This window comes from Ammodytes marinus, assembly GCF_949987685.1.
Source record: "Ammodytes marinus genome assembly, chromosome: 3".
Taxonomy (NCBI): Eukaryota; Metazoa; Chordata; class Actinopteri; order Uranoscopiformes; family Ammodytidae; genus Ammodytes; species Ammodytes marinus.
Genome location: NC_137232.1, coordinates 23,281,543 through 23,305,917, shown reverse-complemented (window position 1 = coordinate 23,305,917; position 24,375 = coordinate 23,281,543). Strand labels below are relative to the sequence as shown.

Here is a 24,375-nt window from a genome sequence, read left to right as displayed (position 1 = left end):
AATGCTACAGCTACGCATTATGAGGGGCTGCATGCAGGAAATTCCATCTATTTGTAGTCATGCTCTGGTCCGAGGGACTATTTTCATTGTTTTTATTATTATTATTATGATTTGGCCTGAGGCAGACCCAAGTAGGGTGGGTCAGCAGATGAATACATGCCTATCAGAGCATGCACAAATGAACAGGTCAGGTCAGATAGGCCCTCTTTGGCCAGAGTGTGGTCAGAAAGTCAGACCGCGGTCTCACTAAACGATGTTCTCATCACGCCACACAACGACAAGAATTAAAAGGTGGAGGCAGCGATTCTAGAGAACACTTTAAAAGAACATTAAATACAATTCCCGATTCCCTACCCGTCTGTACTGACAAAATCTGGTCTTAATACACACAGATTCACTGACTCCACCTTTAATTTAGGACTGAGCAGGATGAGACGGGAGATAAGAAAATAAAAGCATAAACATCCATGTTGCTAAAATGACTGATAATATATGTAAGTTTGCATAGCAGCAGATCAGAAACACTTAGTTACTTTTAGTCATCCTCTCTTAACATAATCCGTCCATCTATTCATTGTGTTCACCTGGTCACACAAAACCTGAGAAAGTGAGGAAGGGAATTTAAGCAATGAAAGTAATTAACATTTCTGGGAGATTGGCGACACCTGCATAGCTCTGTGTCCTCTTGGCAGGTGCATATTACCAGATTGAGCCTCCCAGAAATGAGCTAGTGAATGTCTCTCACTTTACAAATTGACATGGGACAGCAATGCCATCACAAGTCCATCTACTCTACTCTAATTGTACCACTGAAACCATAAGTATCTGTCAATAAAAAGCTACAATATATACACACACACACACACACACACACAGCCCAACTCAACTAACTCTCTTTATGCTGGAGTTGATATGCTCAATATTCATCTCATTAGATTTTTGAAGTCTTCATCTGTTTCAATTTTCTTTCATTTGTTGCATTCTGCTCGGGCTTTTCCTCCTCATCTCCTCTCCTTCCACCACCACCCCTCCCCAAACAAACACAAATATATATCCCATACCCAAAAGAGGACAGGGGAAAACAGAGCCCCTAGAAAATGCAATATTTCTGTTTTTAATATCGAGGTCTATAAGATCAGGGCAAAGATGGGTTCCATGGCAATATGTTTATTTATATTTTTTATAAGGCGGAGGGGGAAAAAAAATCTGCCTATCAGTGTATGTATTTGGGGGGGTCTGGGCCACTGTATCGGAGCTCATCTTATATGAAAAAGAATGTTGTGTATGGCTATACTTTTATATATAATGGCAATATGGGATCAGGGCTCTTTTACAATGTGCCATACTTCAGGCTAGGGCTAACAGCATTTTATGGCCCGCCAGCAGTTCATCTTCATGTCTCATGCAGGCAGGAGCACTGCATAATAATGTCGTTTCCTGCCCCCAAATGCTATTTCACAGGCCGGGGCTCATTTCTCAAACTTCACCACTTTTACAATTTCCCAAACTTTTATTCCCGTCATTATTACCAACAAGATTTCATTACGTATTTAGAATGTAAACAAGTCTGAGTAATGACACTCCCCCGTCTCCCTGGAATCATCCCCACTGATGGCTCGGCTGCTATCTCAGACACACAAGTAAAAAACACATATACACACACACATGCACGTGCGTACAAAAACACAAAAAACCCATGCACTGCAGTTTTGCCCATATTCGACCATACAAGTACAGTTGCATACTCACACTCATGTAAACTGCCCCAGCCAAGATACAACTCAAAAGCAATAATTTACTGTGTGTGTGTGTGTGTGTGTGTGTGTGTGTGTGTGTGTGTGTGTGTGTGTGTGTGTGTGTGTGTGTGTGTGTGTGTGTGTGTATGTGTGTGTGTGTGTGTGTGTGTGTGTGTGTGTGTGTTGCCGATAAAGGGGGAGGCGGTGAGGATGAAAGGGGGGGATGGGGAAGGAGAGAGTTTTATACTCAACTCACATAAATCATGTAGAAGAAAAATGAGCAAATGTGCAGGCTAACTCATCTTCTCCCCATCCGGAGAAAATGAAATTCACTGGAATACCTATCAAAACTGCAATCATCCAGAGATAATATCTTCTTTGGTCTATCTGCACTTTCCGATTTAATTTCCTCCATGCCCTTGACATCCAGCGATACCATTAAGATGAAGCACATACAGTAAGGGAGTAGTTCTCACGTTTTGATATATGAGATCTCCGCGCCTAATGTAATATCATCATTTGAAAATTAATGCAATTTTTCTTTTGTTTGGGAGGAGGGAGAGGGGTTGTGTGTTTTTTTTTTTGGAAACACTTTGGAAAGCGAATCGCTTTGAGACAGGCAACGAGACGGAGTTCGAGACAGCGATGGGGACACATGAAGAAAAGACACAGAAAAACAAGTGATATGCAAGAAAGTAGGGAAAGATTGGCGGGGGGGGCACTTTGTATTTTGCAGAGCCCACCCCTCCTCCTCTTCCCCTCGTTCCATGCCAGAATGACATGCAATTACGTCTGGGCCTGCCCCAAGTCAGAGGTCACTCAAATGACTCCATCATTTAGCCGTGCCGTCGAGATGAGAGAGAGCACCCCATCCCCCCTCCACCCCCCATGCTTCCACATCCTCCCAACCTCCGCGGCCACATCAAATATCATGAAATCATTAGTGTAATAAGCATGGAAATCTGTTAGCAGATTATCAACACCCCATCCCCACCCCCTTTTTATCTGTCCAGAATCTCTCTCTCCCTGTCTTTCTCTAAGCGGTTTTCAGCTCTTTATCCTATAGAATCATATTAGAGAGGAAGAAAGACAGAGACAAAAAAAGAGAAAGAGATAAAGATAAAGGGAAAGTGCTTAATGAGACAATTAAAGTCTGACAACACAGCCAGAGGCAGCATAAATATCTATCTGAACTCTGCTTAACTTCTAGTATCTTACACACAGACAGCTCTAGGGCATCTCACCGCCACATTCAGCGATGCCCGAATTGTGACATTGCTGGTGTGTGAGCATGCCGTCCTGACTACAGCTGCTGTTGCCTATCTGTCAGTAGGCCAACCAGGCTAGTTGCCTCGGTAAACTCTTCAACTCGCAGAGGGACGACTTCAGCCGTCCCTGAAGAAAGCCATGTGTACAGCATTCTTGTGACGCATTAACAAAAAATATACCCCTCCTCATTTCCATGCTACATTTATGGACAAAAAAAACATACTTTGTTGTGATGCAAGGCATACAGTATCTCACAAAAGTGAGTACACCCCTAACATTTCTTCAAATATTTCATTATATCTTTCCATGCGACAACACTGAATAAATGACACTTTGATACAATGTCAAGTAGTCAGTGTACAGCTTGTATAACAGTGTAAATGTACTGTCCCCTCAAAATAACTCGACACACAGCCATTAATGTCTAAACTGCTGGCAACAAAAGTGAGTACACCCCTAAGAAAAAATTTCCAAATTGGGCCCAAAGTGTCAATATTTTGTTTTGCCATCATTATTATCTAGCACTGCCTTAACCCTCTTGGGCATGGAGTTCACTAGAGCTTCACAGGTTGCAACTGGAACCCTCTTCTACCCATTCATGACGACATCAAGGAGGTGGTGGATATTAGAGTCCTTGCGCTCCTCCATCTCCCGTTTTAGGATGCCCCAAAGATGCTCAATAGGGTTTAAGACTGGAGACATGCTTGGCCAGTCCATAACCTTTACCCTCAACTTCTTTAGCAAGCCAGTGGTCGTTCGGAGGGGTGTTTGGGGTCGTTATCATGTTGCAGTATTGCCCTGCGGCCCAGTTTATGAAGGGAGGGGATCATGCTCTGCTTCAGTATGTCACAGTACATGTTAGAATTCAATGAAATGTAGATCCCCAGTGCTGGCAGCACTCATGCAGCCCCAGACCATGACATTCCAACCACCATGCTTGACTCTAGGCAAGACACACTTGTCTTTGTACTCCTCACCTGGTTGCCGCTCCACACTCTTAACACCATCTGAACCAAATAAATGTATTTTGGTCTCATCAGACCACAGGACATGGATTACTGCAACCATGTCCTGTGGTCTGATGAGACCAAAATACATTTTTGTTTGTCTGTTTGTCTTCAGCAAACTTTTTGTGGGGTTTCTTGTGCATCATCTTTAGAATAGGCTTCCTTCTGGTATGACAGCCATGCAGACCAGTATGATGCAGAGTGCGGCGTATGGTCTGAGCACTGACAGGTTGACCCCCCACCCCTTCAAGCCCTTCAGCAATGCTGGCAGCACTCATACGTATATTTTCCAAAGCCAACCTTTGTGTACGACGCTGACCATGTGCACTCAACCTTCGTAAACTGGGCCGCAGGGAGGTATTGCAACATGATAACGACCCCAAACACACCTCCAAGACGACCAGTGGCTTGCTAAAAAAGCTGAGGGTAAATGTTATGGACTGGCCAAGCATGTCTCCAGACCTAAACCCTATTGAGCATCTTTGGGGCATCGTCAAACGGAAGGTGGAGGAGCGCAAGGTCTTTAATATCCACCAGCTCTGTGATGCTGTCATAAATGGGTGGAAGAGGGTTCCAGTTGCAACCTGTGAAGCTCTAGTGAACTCCATGCCCAAGAGGGTTAAGGCAGTGCTGGAAAATAATGGTGGCCACACAAAATATTTACACTTTGGGCCCAATTTGTACATTTTTTCTAAGGGGTGTACTCACTTTTGTTGCCAGCAGTTTAGACATTTATGGCTGTGTGTCGAGCTATTTTGAGGGGACAGTAAATTTACACTGTTATACAAGCTGTACACTGACTACTTTACATTGTATCAAAGTGTCATTTCTTCAGTGTTGTCCCATGGAAAGATATAAAGAAAAATGTGAAGAAATGTGAGGGGTGTACTCACTTTTGTGAGATACTGTATTAGCATAAATAAAATCACTGGCGTTATACAATAGTGTCCAATGAGTGGAGCAACAGCTAACAGAGAAGCAGAGGCTAAAAGAGCAAACGTCTTAACTTAGAAGAGCCAGTGCTCAGAAAACAAAATGTAAAGAGTGTTTTTACACTTTGCTGTTACTGAGGCAATGTGATCATGAAATAGTTTACTCAATAAGTGCACTCTAACTTCATGGTAAGGTCATTTGTTGACTACTCCTAGTATCACCGATACTCTACAAGGAATAGTTTGAAATGCTGACAGATTTTGTGCCATCATTATCCTACAGCATCAGTAACACAGGCATAAACAGAATCATCAGACTGACAGCAGGCTGAACAGTCAAATTTAGCAATTCAGCTTGTTGTACGAACTGGATCTTCGACAGGAGAAAATATGTAGGTGAAAAATTCTTCTGGAAACATTTTAAATCTTAGATCAATTTAAGATTTTTTGAATAGTGTAGAAACAAGAACAAATAATAATTCTAGGACTTTACTCAATACAATAAATATTCTACATGTATACTGAACTGACAATATATTGACTACATTTCAAGATGTCATTTAATTCTGAGCCTATAAGCATAAATTACAAAAGAAAAGTTAACTACGAAATGCAAACAATCTCACTTAAACAATATGGCTGTTATTGATCAAAATTAAAATCATAATGTTTCTATAGTTACAATTTAGGGGCTAACGATAGAGGGTGTAAGTATGTACTGATTGTAAAACTCCCTGAAGCTAACAATTGGGCAAATACATTGGGCTGTATACCGGTAAATAAGACTGACTTGACTTAAAAAGACCATTTCATTGCCCTTTCATTGGCTTTGTATGCCCCCATCAAGGCATGACGCAAATTCACCAATGACAATGCAGCTTTGTAATTTTGATTTTCTGTACATCCTGACTTCAACTCAACCTGCGAGCCCTAGGCTGACCAGTAAGGCAGCCTTTCTTTGCTCTCAGATATCACGTTCTAGTCAAAACTCACATCCCTGGGCCCGATGACATATCTCACTATGTTTTATACTCTACCTCTCTCACTTCTTGTATCTTTTCCCCGGGCAGTGTAAATGGTAGAACCAAAGGGTGCAGCTGTTGATTGAGCCAGTAATCCTGATGAGGGCCGATTCCTTGTGTATTGATTGAGCTGCTGGCTTTTTTTTCTGCGATGTCTCTTAAGAAGCTGTATATTTGGACTGATTAGCCGCTGTAGGCCACCTCCTTCACCAAACGCTCCATTTCTCCCAGAGCAACGAAATCGTGCAACTCAATGTGTGTGTGTGTGTGTGTGTGTGTGTGTGTGTGTGTGTGTGTGTGTGTGTGTGTGTGTGTGTGCGCGCGCGCGCGCTTGGAGGTGTATGCAAGTGTGTGTACAAAGGAGAAAGAAGAAAAAACTAACGCAGAGCACTGGGAGCAATTAACTACAGACTTTTTTTCTGCATTGCTACTGATCGCGTTCACTTACTCTGCTTCGATATGAAAAACAAAACAAACAGGAACAATAAAACAAACCTCAGACCACATAAATCCTAATTGCCCACCTAATTACCGCACCAGTCATTCATTCTGACTAAACAGGAGGTGGTTAGTATTCATCATAAAAATAAAATCAAGCCAAAGTATTATTTGAAACAGAAGCTTGATTGGCACTTCAGTGTGAGAAATGGAACAGTTACTTGCAAATTATTTTTAATTATTAGAAGGAGTTTATTATTATATGTTGAAAGAAAAAAAGGAATTCCTTAATAGAGAACAGGTTTGAGGTAGCCGTTTTTTTTCCTCGAACGAATATGACTTGAGCTAGGGACACCGTGATAAGAGTCAATATGGTTGATGCACTAATCTGAAGAGCAGTACATCAACAGAGAGTCATAAATGCCTGTTTAGAAATCTACAGGGATATACGTGTGAGGTATAGAGGGGAAACAACATTTCCAACAGCCCCGGCAAACGGTACCTCAGAGGGAGACGAGCTCCGTTATTTACAGTCCTCCATCCCGAATCCTAATCAGAGTCTTGCGCTCCCCAGGCATCTTGACTACTGGGGTGCAATCTCCCCATAAGCATAAACACTCCCATAAATTCAAACACTCAGTATTCAGATATTCAAATTTCCTAAGACATATATACTGAAAATAAAAAAATAAAAAAGGCACTGGTAAACATACCAATGTGTGTTTGTGTCTCTGCATGTGTTTAAGTGTAATGTGTAACTCCTCTGCTATCCTGATAAAGACAAGGCAGTGACTAAAAAAATTAGCGAAATGTTCAAATCTATGTCGCTATAGGTCCACTTAATGCAACATAAAAAAAAACTATAGAAGATACACATGCATATGCAAACTGGCTGCACTAACTGATGCCAAGAAACCTAAAATATGCTAACGTGCAATTCTAAATTCCGGCAGGGACATGATTGTGTAAGAAGACTACATTATTTAGTTTACATTTCTCTGCAGTAGGCCTACAGCTGCTCTGTACAGCATCATTGAATTAGTATGAAATGAAATATACAATTCAAGGTGACTTTCGCAAGAGTTAAAAAAAAAAAAAAAAAGAAGCAGCCCACTCATCCGTCGGTACTACAGTATATACGCAGTATCAATTGTGTCTTATGGAAATTCGATCACATTCCTCCACTTGCCTTTTAAGAGGAAGACTCATCCCCGGATGAGACACATACTGCCTACTGTTTGTCCAGCTATAACTGCCAATAAACATATTGATTAATGCTGTTTATGCACGTAATCCCCCTGCTGAATAATTCACACCACCTTTTTATGGAGTGCCACATCAATCTCACCTCCAGACACGCCCCATAGAGATGTACAAACCATAATTAGACCGTCACTATATTGTTATATTGAAGTGTTGAAACTCTTGAGTTAGAATTATATAGCGTTATATGGTTCCACCTTTAAAAAAAGTAGTGTCAATGGCACAAATACATTACACTGTGTGCACAATTATTAGGCAAGTGAGGATTTTGGCCATATCATAATTTTTATGCATATTTTCCAACTTCAAGCTGTATAAAATTAAGTGCTTATTGGATTTAAGCATACCAGGTGATGTGTATTTGCGTAATGAGTGAGGGTGTGGCCTAAGGAGATCAACACTCTATATCAAGGTGTGCATAATTATTAGGCAGCTTCTCTTCCTCAGGCAAAGTGGGCCAAAAAAGAGATTTAACAGACTCTGAAAAGTCAAAAATTTAAAAAAAAAGTCTTTCAGAGGGATGCAGCACTATTGAAATTGCTAAGATATTGGGGCGTGACCACAGAACCATCAAATGTTTTGTTGCAAATAGCCAACAAGGTCGCAAGAAAGTATTGTGAAAAAAAGACGCAAATTAACTGCCAAAGATTTGAGAAGAATCAAACGTGTAGCTCCCAGGAACCCATTATCCTCCAGTTCTGCCATATTCCAGAACTGCAACCTACCCGGAGTGCTCAGAAGTACAAGGTGTTCAGTGCTTAGAGACATGGCCAAGGTAAGGAAGGCTGAAACCCAAACACCACTGAACAAAACACACAAGTTGAAACGTCAAGACTTGGCCAAGAAATATCTGAAGACAGATGTTTCAAAGGTTTGATGGACTGATGAGATGAGAGTGACTCTTGATGGACCAGATGGATGGGCCTATGGCTGGATCAGTAACGGACACAGAGCTCCACTTTGACACCTCCACAGCAAGGTGGAGGTGGGGTACTGGTATGGGCTGGTATTATTAAATAGCTAGTTGGACCTTTTCGGGTTGAAGATGGCCTCAAAATCAACTCCCAAACCTACTGCCAGTTTTTAGAAGACACTTTCTTCAAGCAGTGGTACAGGAAAAAGTCTGCATCTTTCAAGAAGACCATGATTTTTATGCAGGACAATGCTCCATCGCATGCATCAAAGTACTCAACTGCATGGCTAGCCAGTCAAGGCCTTAAGGATGAAAAAATAATGACATGGCCCCCTTCCTCACCTGACTTGAACCCTATTGAGAACCTGTGGGCCCTGCTTAAACGGGATATTTACAGTGAAGGAAATCAGTACACCTCTCGGAACAGTGTCTGGGAGGCTGTGGTTGCTGCTGCACAAAAAGTTGATCATCAACATATCAAGAAACTGACAGACTCCATGAATGGAAGGCTTGTGACAGTTATTGAAAAGAAGGGTGGCTATATTGGTCACTGTTTTTTGTTTTTTTTTGACATGTCAGAAATTTTTATTTGTAAATTTTGAGTTGTTTTATTATTCTCACTTTAACAGATGAAAATAAACAAGTGAGATGGGACAATTTTAGTTTTTTCATTTAGTTGCATAATAATTCTGCACAGTAATAGTTGCCTAATAATTGTGCACATATATATTTTCTCTTAGGAAAGACAAAACCTCACTTTTACTTTAGTAAACATTCAGGTTTAGGTTCATTAACGTTTTGGATTGACCGAGAGCACTGTAGTTAAAAAAAATTAATCCTCAAAAATACAATATACCTAATAATTGTGCACACAGTGTAGATTCTACTGATAAATCCACAAATCAAAGAATCACTACTACCACCCACTAGCTCAGTGCTTCTCAAATGGTGACAAAAAATAAAATAAAAATAAAAAATGTTTTTTTTTTTTTTTTTTTTTAAGTGCTAGCAAGCACGATGTGTGCCTGTGTATGGTCATATCCGCGCGAAAGGCCGCGATTTGCAGTAAATAAATGTCCACATGTGTCTCCAAGTGTCTCTGTAGGTTATTTAAAAATAAATCAAGCAAGTAGACTAATAATAACATTAATGAATTATAGGTTATCGCATCACAGAAGGCCTATTGGCCTATAATAATAAAAAAACACCACCTTAACTATGTTTACAGTTTAAAAATGTGTTAATGAAATGCAAACCTCAGTGAATCATTTGCTCTTGTTTATCTGTCCTGAGATTCACACAGACTGAGTAGTCTCGTTTAAATGTTACAAATTGAGCTAATAAACTGAACTTTGAATGTTTTTGCTGCAGAAGTTATCTCAGCTAATTTTTGTTATCTAATTTGAATGCTCGTGCCAGAAACTCATACAGTGGTTTTGTATAGATAAATAAATAAATATTGGCAGGTTCTCAATAGTATTTCAATTTAGGGGGGCGCGAAAAAATTTCTGTCCCCTAGGGGGGGCATGACAGAAAATAATTGAGAAGCACTGCACTAGCTCTTGGGAGCAGTGAATCCGTGTGAGTGACTGAGCTTAAGGAAGTCAAAATCTGGAGGTGAAATTTATCCGATCTGCTCGAGTGGAGAGTTACTGCCAAAACTGTTTGAATGTTCGGGGTCAGTCATTCGTGTGGTATATTCAGGGTTCATTTGCCTAGCGCGTGGTGGGCCCGGCAGGTCATTTGCGTAGGGTGCCGGGGAAGCAGCGCGTTAGTATGCAGCGTGGCGACGGAGGGGAGGGCATGTGACATCCGCAGAGAGCCAGGACCCTCACTGACCCCTGTCTATAATTCATCCCCTGGAATATGGCGCACATCAAAACCAGCGGCTCCTTCCCACCCAAAAAGAGCAGAGAGAACCTTTTCACTTTGTCGCCGGGCACTCTGACCCCGTATTAAAGAAGAGTAGCAAGAAGAAAACCCTGGAAACGTTGGGCCATTAAATTTGCAGGCCCTGTCCCTGGAGAGCGTTTTTCTACAGCAGGATGGGAGAAGACTGAGGAACGACACTGTCTGTGCTGACAGGAAGGGAGAGGGAGAAGGAAAAGGAGAGAGAGGGTGGCTGTGTATGCCTGAAATGTAAAATGTAATATGTCCATGTACAAACAGGTATTGACACATGCAGAAAGTTGCGGAAATCCACAACTAAATGCAAAAATGAGGGGAGGATAACCTGTGAGTGAGTGAGTGAGTGTGTGTGTGTGTGTGTGTGTGTGTGTGTGTGTGTGTGTGTGTGTGTGTGTGTGTGTGTGTGTGTGTGTGTGTGTGTGTGTGTGTGTAGTCAGAATTGGGGATAAATGAAGCACTGATATTAATTCTTCCACCCTCCCTCTATCCCTGTTTTTTCTGTATCTCTCCTCCTGCTTGTAAGCTGCAGGTATTCAGCTCTGGAGGTTTCATTAGGAATGCAGATATCAAAGTGTGTGTGTGTGTGTGTGTGTGTGTACGTGTGCATGTGTGTATGGGGGGTAAAAAAAGGCGGTGCGTTGAATAGAACTTACCAGATGTTCTAATCTTGCTTTGATGTTCGCGGCCTCCCTGCAACATAACAACACAATTTCCCCCCACAGTAAATAAAGTGCCAACACAAAACATTATATAAGAAGAATAATACATTAATACATACATTTCTGCAGAGGCACACACATCAACGGAAAAAATGCAGACATTAAAACACACACGAGAGACAGTAAAACCACCAATGTCTGAATATTTTACCACGTTAAATTAGGAAACTACATTACCTGTGACATTAAAATTATTTTCACTATTAATTAATCTCTCCATAATTTATTTTTAAATCAATTAATTCATTGTATAAAATGTCACCAAAAAGAAACAAATCCTTAAAAAAATATATAAGCTAAAACCAGTGAATTGTTGCCATAATTGCTTAAAAATTACTTTTAACAATGAATTGATTGTCATATTGTTGCAAATACATTTTCTGTTGATCAGCGAATCAGCGATTCATCATAATTCATCACATTGTGTTTCTCTATTAGTTGGGGAGTTAGAAGATTGGAAATTAATCTGGATGAGACCAAAAGGGTTAATCAAAAGTAATAAATATCAATAATGAAGAATTATAGTAACTTTAACCTTTCAGACTAAAGTGCTGTGTGCGTTTGCATCCACAATGAACAGAGGTTAACTAATAGTATCACCTCACTGCTGGCAGTCATAATAACAATTTCAGAGTACAGAGAAAGAACTCTGAGCTTATTATCTGTGAAGTAATAATAATAATAAAATGTATGCGCGTGTGTGATTATCAGGGTAGCCACGGCAGAACGGCCAGCCGAGGAAGTGAAACAGGAGGTGGGGGAAGCAGTCGGTTTTAAAAAGAGCAAATTGGCAGTAAATAATAGATGCAATTTTGGCACATTTCAAATTTGCAGCAGTGGAAATCAACAGATCAAGAGAACACAAACAACCTCCCTCCCCTTACTGACAACTCCACCCATGGCCGTGGCGTTTCACTCTGTGTGTGTGTGTGTGTGTGTGTGTGTGTGTGTGTGTGTGTGTGTGTGTGTGTGTGTGTGTGTGTGTGTGTGTGTGTGTGTGTGTGTGTGTGTGTGTGTGTGTGTGTGCGAGAGAGAGAGAGAGTATTTGTGCGCACGTGTGTATGTGTGTGCTGAGAGGGTGGAAGGCTTATCGACAGGGTTCAGTTGCTAATGCAGCCAGCAGCATCACAGTGTAAATCTACACCATCTCTAAAATTACATACTGTCTAATCTATCCCTCCTTCCAGCCCTTCTCCCTCCTTTTCCTCCATCTATCCATCCATCCATCCATCAGTCCAGGTCCGATACCCGTCATGACCACAAACCCAAGACATTCCCACATCATCAACATTTCTTTAAGTAATGGCATGAAGAAATGACAGAGATGCTAATCAGAAATACTAAGAAAAGTGAGAAACGACTGGAGGAGAAAAGTCATAAAGAGAGGATGTTTGCTTGTTTATTCTGCGCTCTGTCAGGGAGCCACATGCAGACAAGTCAACCACTTAAGGCAAACTTCAGCATCTAGCTGTAATTACATTACATTCTGACAAACACCCCGCCACATTCATTATACATGACGGGCGCCCAGAAACCAGACAGCAAGACATTTGTTACCGTGGTGACAGTGTGTGTAATCCACTAATGAAGCGCAATTAGAGAGAAACAATCTAACACAGGGGAGACGCAGCGCTCCATCCCTCCTCCTCCACTCACTTCCCTTTGCTTTTCTTTCTTTTCCCTCGCACTCCTTCTAACTAAATAATTTTTTTTTCCCTTCTTTTATTTCTGTGATCCAACCTTCATTAAGATCTTCACTTGCATTTAATCTCTACACTCTGTCATCTGTTGTCTTGACTTCATCAATGGGAAAGCTGTCCAGCACAGTCAGAAACCAGGGCCAAAAGGGATCGCTCTGTCCATTAGAGGAACACAGCTGATACGCACACACGCACACACACACACGCACACACACACACACACACTTTTACATCCACATCTCTTATTGAAAACATCATATAATCTGCTAAGGTCTTCAGGGACAGCGCTTTCCTTTTCACCTTATCTCTCTCTCTCTCTCTCTCTCCCCCTCCCTCCCTCCTTTCTCTGTGCCTTCAACGCTGAGGCAGCATCGATTTCTGAATTACGCCACAATATTAAATAATTAATATACTTGCAATGATTGATGTTTTGCATTAGGCCAATATTAGGTTATCAATCAAAATCCACTTGGTTTAATGTAATAATATTGAAAATGTGTCAGTGCCTGTTCATCCAATTTGTAGTGGAGGCAAGCCAGATAGTAATGGTGGTGTAGCACAAGGCCTCAGAGACACTGTGGCCTGCTCACTACAACCTAAGGAGCACATTACAGCCCTGGCACACAGCAGGACGGAGGGAGGGAGGGAGGGAGGGAGGGAGGGGAGTGACGGAAGGAGATATGAAGACAGTAGAAAGACAGGAATGAGGCAGACAGACAGTGATTGGTGCTGAGAAGGTAAAGCAGTTACGTGTTGCCCCTAACAAGAAACTGAACTAGTGGCACATTAAAAATCGGACTTATTGCTATACACAGCCTGAAAAAATTATCTATTCTAATTATAAGAGAGCAAGTGAGATAAATTACTGCTTAAAAAAAATGTATGTTTTCATATGAGAATAAGTTTGAAATAGTGTGTGATGAAGACACACAAACAAGTAAAAGCTCAATCAAAAGTTTGATGATTTTCTTCTTTACAATGTAAGATGAACTTTAAGATGCAGCACCCAATAGACCGTCAGTGAGCCCTTAAAGCTGTGACCTGCCATTACTATGGCAAACAGCCCCCTCAGGCAAATTGACTAAAACCAACCTTACTTGACGCACACACACACACACACACACACACACACACACACACACACACACACACACACACACACACACACACACACACACACACACACACACACACACACACACACACACACACACACACACACACACACACACACACACACACACACACACACACACACACACACACACACACACACACACACACACACACACACACACACACACACACACACACACACACACACACACACACATCTAGGGACTCAACATATACAGTATGATCTGATGATAACCAGCATTAGCATTACAGACAATTCCGAGTTCTAAAACTTAAAACAGATTTGATACAGGAGTCAGGACAAACATAGCATCACAAACTAATAAGAGAGTTACGTTTGCACATTCAATATTACACCAAGCAAAAGCTTCAATGCAGGCTACGTCTCTTTTGAACTAGCTGCAAATCTGTGAGCCAGAAAGAGCAGTGTGGGAGACGGTGGGCGACAGACTGAAGAGTAATGCACTGCTGTTCCAGGAAATGGTCATTACTTATCTGGGGGTCAATTGAGTAAAACTGGACAAACAAGTGCAAGTGTTAAACGCAGCCCTGGCACGGTCAATACTGAACAATCTAACATGGTCACTGGATCCATCACACTGCTTTCTCATCCCAGATCTTTTATCCCCCCCCTTTCCTTAACTCCACTCCAGCCTCATAGTTTTCCCTTTAAGTGTGTCACCCATGCATTCGCTCACAGTGCGTGTTCTGCTTTTTTCACAGTGTCCCAAACCCTCTTTTGCCTCTTGCAAACTATAACAAAGATCTTTAAAGTGTTGCCTCATCCTCTTCCCTGTCTCTTTCTCTCTCTCCCAATCACCCACCTGCCTTTCTCTCTCTGTCTCTCTCTCTCTCTCTCACCTCACCTCACCCTCCCGAAAAAAAAGGGTGCGCTCCTGCTAGCAGACAATTAATTACAGAGCCTGCGCCAGACGAGTTGTCATTCGCGGTCAAGTTTCTAATAATTGCATTAGGTCTTCAGGTTTTTTCTAAGATGCCCTCCCCTACATCCCCCTCACCCCCTTTTCTTTCCCTTCCTCTCTATTTACTTGTAGCAACCTCCTCCTCCTCCTCCCCTACCCAACCCCTTGACACTGCGGAGATAAATATCTTTAGTCAGTCAATGGAGGCGACAGAGGGACTTAAAATGCAGAGGCAGTTATTTGATTTCCAGCTAACAGAGCTGCCCATTAGCCCAGCACTCATCAGCCACGCATTACCTTTCAGGTCTGCTGTCCTGGAGCGTGGAAGCTTTAACTCTTTTGCTACTGGCCAGGTTTAACTAATCAGGCTTACTTTCAACGGCCGTATTGACTCATTTAGCTGTCCTCTATATGTGATGGCAGCAACCACTCAAGTGTCCTTTACTTGCAATGGCAGTAAAGACAGGTGATTAGTGAATATCTCTTTCATTTCACTTTTGTGGCAGTGCCCTTACACAGTTTGAGAAATGACAACAGAATAAATAAATAGTTATAATAGTAATGGCGCCACCATTCATACCAGAATTGAGAAGTCATTAACACCACTCAACCAAAAGGACTTTTAACCAACATTAAAAGCATATTGGCACATTATAACACATCACTGCATGCTTTCACATCCATATGCTGGATAAATCCAGACTTAAAGCTGCTACGTCTGAAATAGTCAATATAGACAAACATATTTTAAACCTCAACATTCTGCATTTAGAGCTACTAGTAAGGATTATTTGCATCAGGGCATAATCGGGACAGTTTGCAGTATTGGTCGACTATTCCTTTGGTCTAAAAAATAATTCAGGATGATGGCAATGACAATGTGGCCTAAAGCTGCCTCAAAGCCCTCAGCTTTATAACAGTCAGAGATAGTGAGGAGGGGAGTAGAAAAGAGACGCAGCAAAGGGAAGACAGGACACTGTCATGCAATGAAACAGACATTCATTCATAAGAGGGTGTGTGTGTGTGTGTGTGTGTGTGTGTGTGTGTGTGTGTGTGTGTGTGTGTGTGTGTGTGTCTGTGTGTGTGTGTGTATGTATGTGTGTGTGTGAGTGTGTGTGTGTGTGTGCGCGCACCCTATTTGCCACAGTTGCATGCCTTGTCAAGCATGTCATTGAACATTCATATGTTGTTTTGACTGCTGATAGAATGGCAGGCATATTTATTAAAGAGTCAATGTGATGGGGACACCAGAGCAAGCGTACTCGCACACACACACACACACACACACACACACACACACACACACACACACACACACACACACACACACACACACACACACACACACACACACACACACACACACACACACACACAATGATCTAATACACAGTCCACATCAGTGACATCTGCCTGTTTAACTAATAGAAGGCAAAAGCTTGATATCACGCAGTCGAGGGACAGACACACACACAATAACAGGAGCTCAGCTTTCCCCCAGGCCTGATTGCCATCTCCATAGCTCCTTTTTAACAGGGCTGCCAATTGAAATCGAAATTGTATTCTTGTGTGTGTACTATCAGAGCTCACTCTCAGGGTTTTATAAAGCTAAAAGGAGGGCTGGGGGGAGACACACACGCACACACTCACACAGGAAAGGATAATGCAGGGGTAAGTCAGGTGCTGTCACTCTTCCATGCAGAACGCACAAGAGGGAACAAAACACAGACTTATGCTTCTGTGCTTTCTATGTAATTCAGCATGCGTACACACACAGACGGGGTACACATGCTGCCCCCCTTCCCCAGCAAATAGAGGGGGGGGGGGGGGGTGGTTCTACTTAAGCATAATCCCAAAATGGTGGCGAAAAGCAGTCCATTAAAAATGGGTCCAACAAATTCAGCACTTAATGGTTCTCTAAGGGAGGGTTTTAAGAGCAGTCAATAAAAAAGTATTTCTGCTCTCTGTGATACACACACACACACACACACACACACACACACACACACACACACACACACACACACACACACACACACACACACACACACACACACACACACACACACACACACACACACACACACACACACACACACACACACACACACACACACACACACACACACACACACACACACACACACACACACACACACACACACACGCTCAAATGCGGCCCATATCCGATACCTGGTCTTGGACGACAGACAGGTCAAAGAGAAAATCACTTGACGGGCAGGCATTTGGGGAACAAATTTGCTTTTGTCTCTTTATTACTTAGCGTCATCAGTAATAAGAACAAGAAATAGGTATAGTATCACTCTGCATCAGGGGCCGTATTCACAAAGCATTTTATCTTAGCGCTAAGAGTACTCCTAAGGAGCACTTAAAGTTCTTAGTAAGGAGTAATTTCTTAAAACCTATTCACAAAGCTGATAAGATCAACTTTTACGAAGGAATGGGAGGAACTCCTAAGCTAAGACTAGAGGGCGGTGTTGACCCTGTTGCTATGGATGATGTCATGTTCATACCTTCTATGCCCACAGTGATTGGCTGAGAGGGAATGAGAGCTAAGAGTGAGTTTATGATAGAACCACTGTGGGAGATATCCATATCGTGTCGCTGTATTAAAGTGAAGAGTTTTCATATACAATTAATGACAAGTGACACTGATTTAACATGAAACCAAGATACTGCAGGGTTTCCCACACATTCGTTCACAATTAACCTACAATAGCGCCACATAGGTCTATTCATTTAAAATTTTACAATGAGTTGAATCGGAAAAAATATCCTCATTGAACAGCTGCACGCCATGCACTCTCACTGTATTTCCCTCAACGGCGGACTATGCAGCAATAGTCAGACAGCGATAAACCAGGAAATTCACAATTTAGAAACAGCAACTGGCAAAATCGTAAAGTGCATGCGGAAGGAAAAAGGCGAGATACGCAACTATACAGTAGTGGACCTGTGGAATGGAGGAGATGGAAGCGCCACATATGGGCCTACTCTAGTAACAAATTAAACCCAAACGTGACACCAACAGTAGCTTTCAGTGCATCGTAAACCCAAAGCAACTGCAGGAAAAGGAACTTAATAATTAATAAATATTTTTTTATATAAATATAATAAATATAAATGTGTCTATACTTTCTAAATATAGCTTTACTAAGATCATTAAACCCTTACAGCTATTAAGGTACCTTTTGTAAAGCTCACTAGCATTAAATCTCTCCAAAATGCCATCAAATGAGTGTCTGTGATTTACTCTTAGTGACTTAGGAGTCCTCTCGAGGACTCCTAGCTTTTCATAGATTTAGGAGCTAGTTTTAGCGCTAAAATGCTTTGTGAATTACACTTATCTTAAAAAGTTAGGAGTCCTAAAATTAGGAGTGAGACGCCCCTTATTTTTGAGAGTTACACCTAAATCAGCACGTTAGGACCTACTCTTAGCCTTAAAATGTTTTGTGAATACGGCCCCAGAGGTAGAAATTGGAGAAAACTTAATTTAAAAAAAAAATACTAATAAGCACTTTTATGGCTACTGTGTAAGCAGTATCTCCAAAGCAAACACCACCTCTTTATCCTACAAAAGGTTTCCATTTTGTGCCACCCTCACAAAAACATATGTCAGCAATAATAAAGCCAATTGGCACAATGGCCACTTGCATATGAATTTTGGTTGAAATTGAAAGCGTAATTAACATTAAAAAACAGGGAAGCCAATTATGGAGATGAGGGTCATTAGTAGCACAGTAGTTTCTATGTGCTCTAGTAACTTTATGCATTTGTCAACAGTATATTCTTTTTCCTTATTAGACAGATATTTGTGTAGATGTATATGTTGGCTGATAAGTCAGAAGAAATGATATGCTATAACAATGTGAGAATGAAATGAGAAATGAAAATGCTAAACTAGGTTTGAGGCGATAGTTTGTCACAAGAGAGAGCACTGAAAAGTTGCTTAAACTACCAAATATTGACATGAGCAGTGGCAATTTCCCAATTGAACAATCTCAATCTTAAGACTTGAATTAAATAATGCCTTTTTACTATCAACAATACGTTTTGTCAGATGCATTTTGAAAATGGAAGGCAGAAATCTGTGCTTACTTTAGACAGCAGTGGGCAGAAGGGGCCTTGTGCCTGGGCTTCTAGGGCCTGGCACATGTTCACATTCATTTAGCTATTTAAGAAATAAATCATGCAGCAGGGTTGGGGGATCCATCCTTCCTCAACTCATTATTGAGGTGGGAACAACTGAAACCGACACACACTGATCAAGTCACACACGTGATTTCAACATCATAGAGCAAGCACATGTTTCCCTACAGACTGATCGGATCTCCCTCTTTTCAGGCTAGAAACACACCGACTCACTGCTGGAGTGGAATCGAATGCTGAGGCCAAGTTTTAAAAGAAAATGTACTTATTATTTTTTTAGCGTTACATAGGGGGGGAGAGCAGGACAAAAAGGGAACCATGGAGAGCAATCAATTTCCCCCGCGGTTCCTTCAATAGCCGACCGGTCCTTTTCATACCTCCCAATTAGAACCCTTCCCTGATCAGAGAAATACCTCTCTCCATTATTGAGACTGAGACAATGACACTCCCTCTAACATTTCTGCTTGCTCCCAAAACTCTGTAGATTGCAGTACTGGTACACAAAGAATAAAGCACTAAGCTATTCAGCAGGGAGGAGGGTTGGGACGCTTGTGTTAAAATCACATGTGGAAATCTTTTGGCTTCTCCCCGTGGAACCCCAGAAAAACTGATGGGGAACAATGGCAGCCCGGCACAGCATCTGTCATGGCACAATATAAAAAGATGATCTTGGCACAGAACGGACACACACACACACACACAACAAAAAAAAGAATGAGAGAGAGGAAGAGAGGAAAAATACGAGGGAACGTAGGGGAGGGGAAGGGGAGGGCCAGGCGAGAGGTAATTCATTTGCAAATCAAGCCCTGGCGCTCAGGTCTATTTCAAGCTGCCAGTGGGTGCCAGGAGTTAACAAGGTAATCAGTTTCAATCCTGCCCTTCAATTGTACATCACACCCTCATTCAGAGAATACCCAGGCCTTTCTATAGGGGCAGAGGGGGGAAATAGCAATCTGGCTGGCTGGCTGGCTGGCTGGCTGGCTGCTCGCACAATACACACACACCTGAAGACTAGAATGTACATATACAGGCTCGTACGCAGTTGCACACAAACAGCCACATCTACATAGACAGTTTTATTAATAGCCATGTACCCACAACAAGCAATGTCAGAACCCAGAGTTGAAAAACAATTAGGCATTTATTAAAAATCAATTACATTTTCATAATCATTTAAGTAAAACATTTATTTCGGGCTCCGCAAATGTGAAGACTTACTGTTTTTCTGTGTTGTACATGAATTGAATTTAAAATACCTTGGATTGGATGCAACAAAATAGATAAAAAATTAGTAAATTGCAGCATAAAACCAGGCAAATAAATATTGGTTCACCTGGTAATCATTTCATTTATTACTGAATATATCAATCCATCTTTATATTTGTTGTGTGATTGCTTGCTTGTTTGTAAATGTGTCAATGCCATAGCCCTATTTAAAATTGCTTCTAATGTCACAATAACAATGAAATGATGCTCTTACGTTATTTCCATTGAAGTTGTCACAATAGTGGCGAGGAAACACAGTGCATCATATTTAAGATCATGTTTGTCATGTTTAATGTGACAACACTGATTAATTGTGACAAGTTAACTGAACATAAGACGACTTTCTTCTTGAAAACCATACAATACTGTCAGTCCCAACTTCACCAAAACGAGAAAGAATCAAGGGGCACAATGCTGCTCCCTAAAATGGTAACATGCAAAAATGGGAGAAAGAAAACAGCAAGCTAAACGTGTCCTAATCCCTTCTTCCTCTCTCTCTCTCTGTATCCCTCTCTTTAGCCTGTGTCAGCTGTAACCGGCTGGCCGAGAGGCGGTTAGCCCCCGTTAGCCCCTCATCTGCATAATCAATATGACAACCTTATTTTTCTGAAGCAAACAGGACTTCGCTGCTGAGCTGTGTTTGTTGACGCGTGCGTGTGTGTGTGTGTGCATGTGCGTGTGTGTGTGTGTGTGTGTGTGAGAGAGTGAGTGCCCAGTCTGCTTTCTGGCCAGCCTCAGTCATGCCCCTCTTTAGCCTTAATTAGATTAGGTGCGATTATCCCGGCTCTACCTTACAAGTGTACAGGCGGGATAAAGTGGCCCACAAAGGCCAGCCTGTCACAGCGAGCGGGCTCTGGTCTGCAGGTTATCAGGGTCCGGGGAGACACGCCGCGTACATTGTTATTCATATCATCTACACACACCGTTTTCTCCCCAAAACCTTTTTCTCCCCACTTCTGTTCATGCACTGATTCGACCCCCACACACCCCTCTCCCACGCCTGTGTTGTGAAAAAGGATAAGTCTCTCTTTTTTTCTCTTTTTCTGTCTGTCCGTCAGAAGACAAAACAACATGGCCTCGAGCACTATGCAGTCAGGCCAAGAGGGAGAGATGTCAGGAGTGTGTGTGCGTGTGCGTGTGTGTTTGTGTGTTTGTGTGTGTGTGTGTGTGTGTGTGTGTGTGTGTGTGTGTGTGTGTGTGTGCATGTGTCTGTAAACTTCAATGAAAAGTGATACAAAAAAGAGTTAACCCAAATCTCATACTAATGCAAATAGACAAACGAACACAGCACAGACTTACAAGTTCACACAGATGCTTAGGATAGATACAGCTCACCCTGCAAACTAAATCCTGCTCCTCCTGAGACAGGTTATCTCTACAACACTTGACAGAATCTATAGCACAGAGCACTGAAAAAACTATTATTTACTGAAAGCTGGCATAGAATGTTTAGAATGTCAGAATTATAATTGTGTTCATCTACTCTGATGTAAAACATGTATCACTCACATTGAGTTTAGGATCATTTATTTTGGCTCATTCTTTGGCTTGTTGTGTGTATGCAGTCTATACACTTGAGAATATTTGTTTCTTTTGCAAAAAGGAACAAAAGGAATTCATATTTCTCAAAAGTTCAAAATCAAAAAGGTGTTGCAACCACAGTTGTAAAAATAAATGGCCCTACTCAATACTCACTGCCTTAACACACACACTCAGTGTATGACCATATGAAAATGGTCATACACTGAGTGAGCGCTTTCCTCAAGCGCTCACTCAACATAACTGCTGCATGGTATTATACCTGCTAAAATGTGCGTGCCATAACAATCGTCTCCAACGCAGCATTATTCAGTCTGATTCATACATGTTTGATTGTATTTTCTACATAGTTTAATTTTCTGAAATACTCCCTGAAAACTTTTTCCACTTAGAACTCAGCACTGAGAGATTTGAGTTGGTCTATGTATAAACGATTTCACTTTGCTGATTAGAGAGCAGTGCCCAAGCTATTTATTCACACCTGGACCATACTTTCCATGCCGTCAGATCTGAACATGGAAAGAGGCAGAAATGGAGAGGCAGGGGGCATTAAAAAAGGGAGAAAAGGGCTAAAAGATAGTAGATTCTGAAAGGAAAAGACGATAAATAAAAAGCTATTAAGAAAGAAAAGTGCGAGGTTGAGCAGAAAGTTAGAAATAAAGTTAATGAGTTTGTGGTTTTATCCATTCCCAACCTGATGCTTCATCATATGTCTCAAGAATTCACTCATCAAAGTGAGAGAAACACTCATGATACTGCATATATACAGTATATTACTCTTCATGTATTTGAGCTAGAGCCGGCACTTGTCCAATATTTGTATTTATTGAACTTTGCAATGGTTATCATGGTCTCTGAATGCACAACAACGAAGGTCTGTTCTTTCCTTTAAACAATACATTAAACAATATATTATTTTATGTTGTTTACAACATTTTCCACATCGTGACATGTGTGAAAGGATTATGAAAGTGATTTTAACCTAATCAGCCAACCCCATATAGAGCTGGGTATCATATGAAAAAAATTAAATAAAATGCATATGCACTCCTGGCAAACAGTGGACAGCACAAAAGAGTGTGTGTGTGTGTGTGTGTGTGTCTGTGTGTGTGTGTGTGTGTGTGTGTGTGTGTGTCTGCGTGCCAGTGAGTTAAAGTGAGACACAGGGCAAAAACAACTCTATTGGAGAACCGCAGGGACCAGGCTGGCAAGAGTGCAAGACCGAGCACATGAGAGTGAAGGAGAGCGAGAGTGAGCGAGACATTAGTACAAATGAATTAAACATCGGCCAAGAGATCTAAACTTCGGCTGAAAGAGTGGCGGGCTAAATGGGTCGGAGGAAAGGGGAGGGTGGGCTTCATAGCTTCATAACTTTCCCGTGGCTATACACACGCTAAATATGAGCTGTGCGAGACTGTTGCCAACTCTATCAGTGACACAAATAAGTGTTTCAGTGCCCCTCAGTCATCACAATCAAGCATACACACTCGCACTCGTGTGATTGGTTAACTGCACTCATAACTCTTCTGTTTCAGCTGGTTTTCTGTGTGAAAGAAAAATACTCCGAAAATGGCTGCGACCTCCGCGGAGAATGATTATTATATGATTCTCTCAGGCAATATTTACTGTACGACTGAGTCATGGTACTTAACTGTAATGTCTGGAACGCTGTTTTACCCAGGCCTGAAGGAGGTATTCTTGTAATGATCAATGCCATTAGGCAAGACCTGCAGAGCCATATTTCTGTCTGAGAAATGCACGACGAAAGGTACTAATTGAACCCCCGCTCTGCTCTTCTGTCTGTCTGTCTGTCTGTCTGTCTCTCTCCTCTCTACGTAACTTTGTCTGCTCTCAACGACTCAAAAAGAACATCTCTCTCCATAATGTATTCTCACTCTCGGCCTCTCTCGTAAAGACTTCAGTCAACACACCTTGCCTTGCCCCTGGTGCAGATGAATAAGCGCTGGAGTCTGGAGAAAATTAAACATTAACGGTGTGTTTCTTTTACACATCATTCTCCATTACAATCATGTCTTTTAGCTCCCTTCCCTGGCAGCCTGCCTTCACCTACACTCTGCTTCCTACGACCAAAACAACCCAGCCTTTCCAGAGAGAGAGAGAGACAGAGAGAGACTGAGAGAGAGAGAGAGAGAGACAGAGAGAGAGAGAGAGAGAGAGAGAGAGAGAGAGAGAAAATACTGTGGGCAGGGGGAAAAACACATTTTGTCGACAAGCACATTTACATAACCCTCCTAAATCGGAGCTTGCCTATCATGTTTGCTGCTCATAACCTGCTGCTTATAATCTCGCCCGGAACCTTTTCCGATCCATAAAGCAGGAAAAGAAGCCAGCCACTTCAACAGCAGCCATCCACTAGTTCCTGCTAAGACCGGCCGTGAGGAGAGGAAGGGAAGAGGAGAGAGGATAAAAGGG

At 41.8% G+C, this 24,375-nt stretch overlaps 1 protein-coding gene across 1 annotated transcript in view; it reads right to left on the bottom strand.

The window, feature by feature from the left end:
• rsrc1 (arginine/serine-rich coiled-coil 1) overlaps positions 1-24,375 on the bottom strand; it is a 128,693-nt gene that overhangs the window by 63,263 nt on the left and 41,055 nt on the right. The window contains exon 5 of the mRNA XM_080025034.1: positions 11,142-11,178. Coding sequence (XP_079881160.1) covers positions 11,142-11,178 — 37 coding nt within the window. The remainder of the gene's footprint in view (positions 1-11,141; positions 11,179-24,375) is intronic.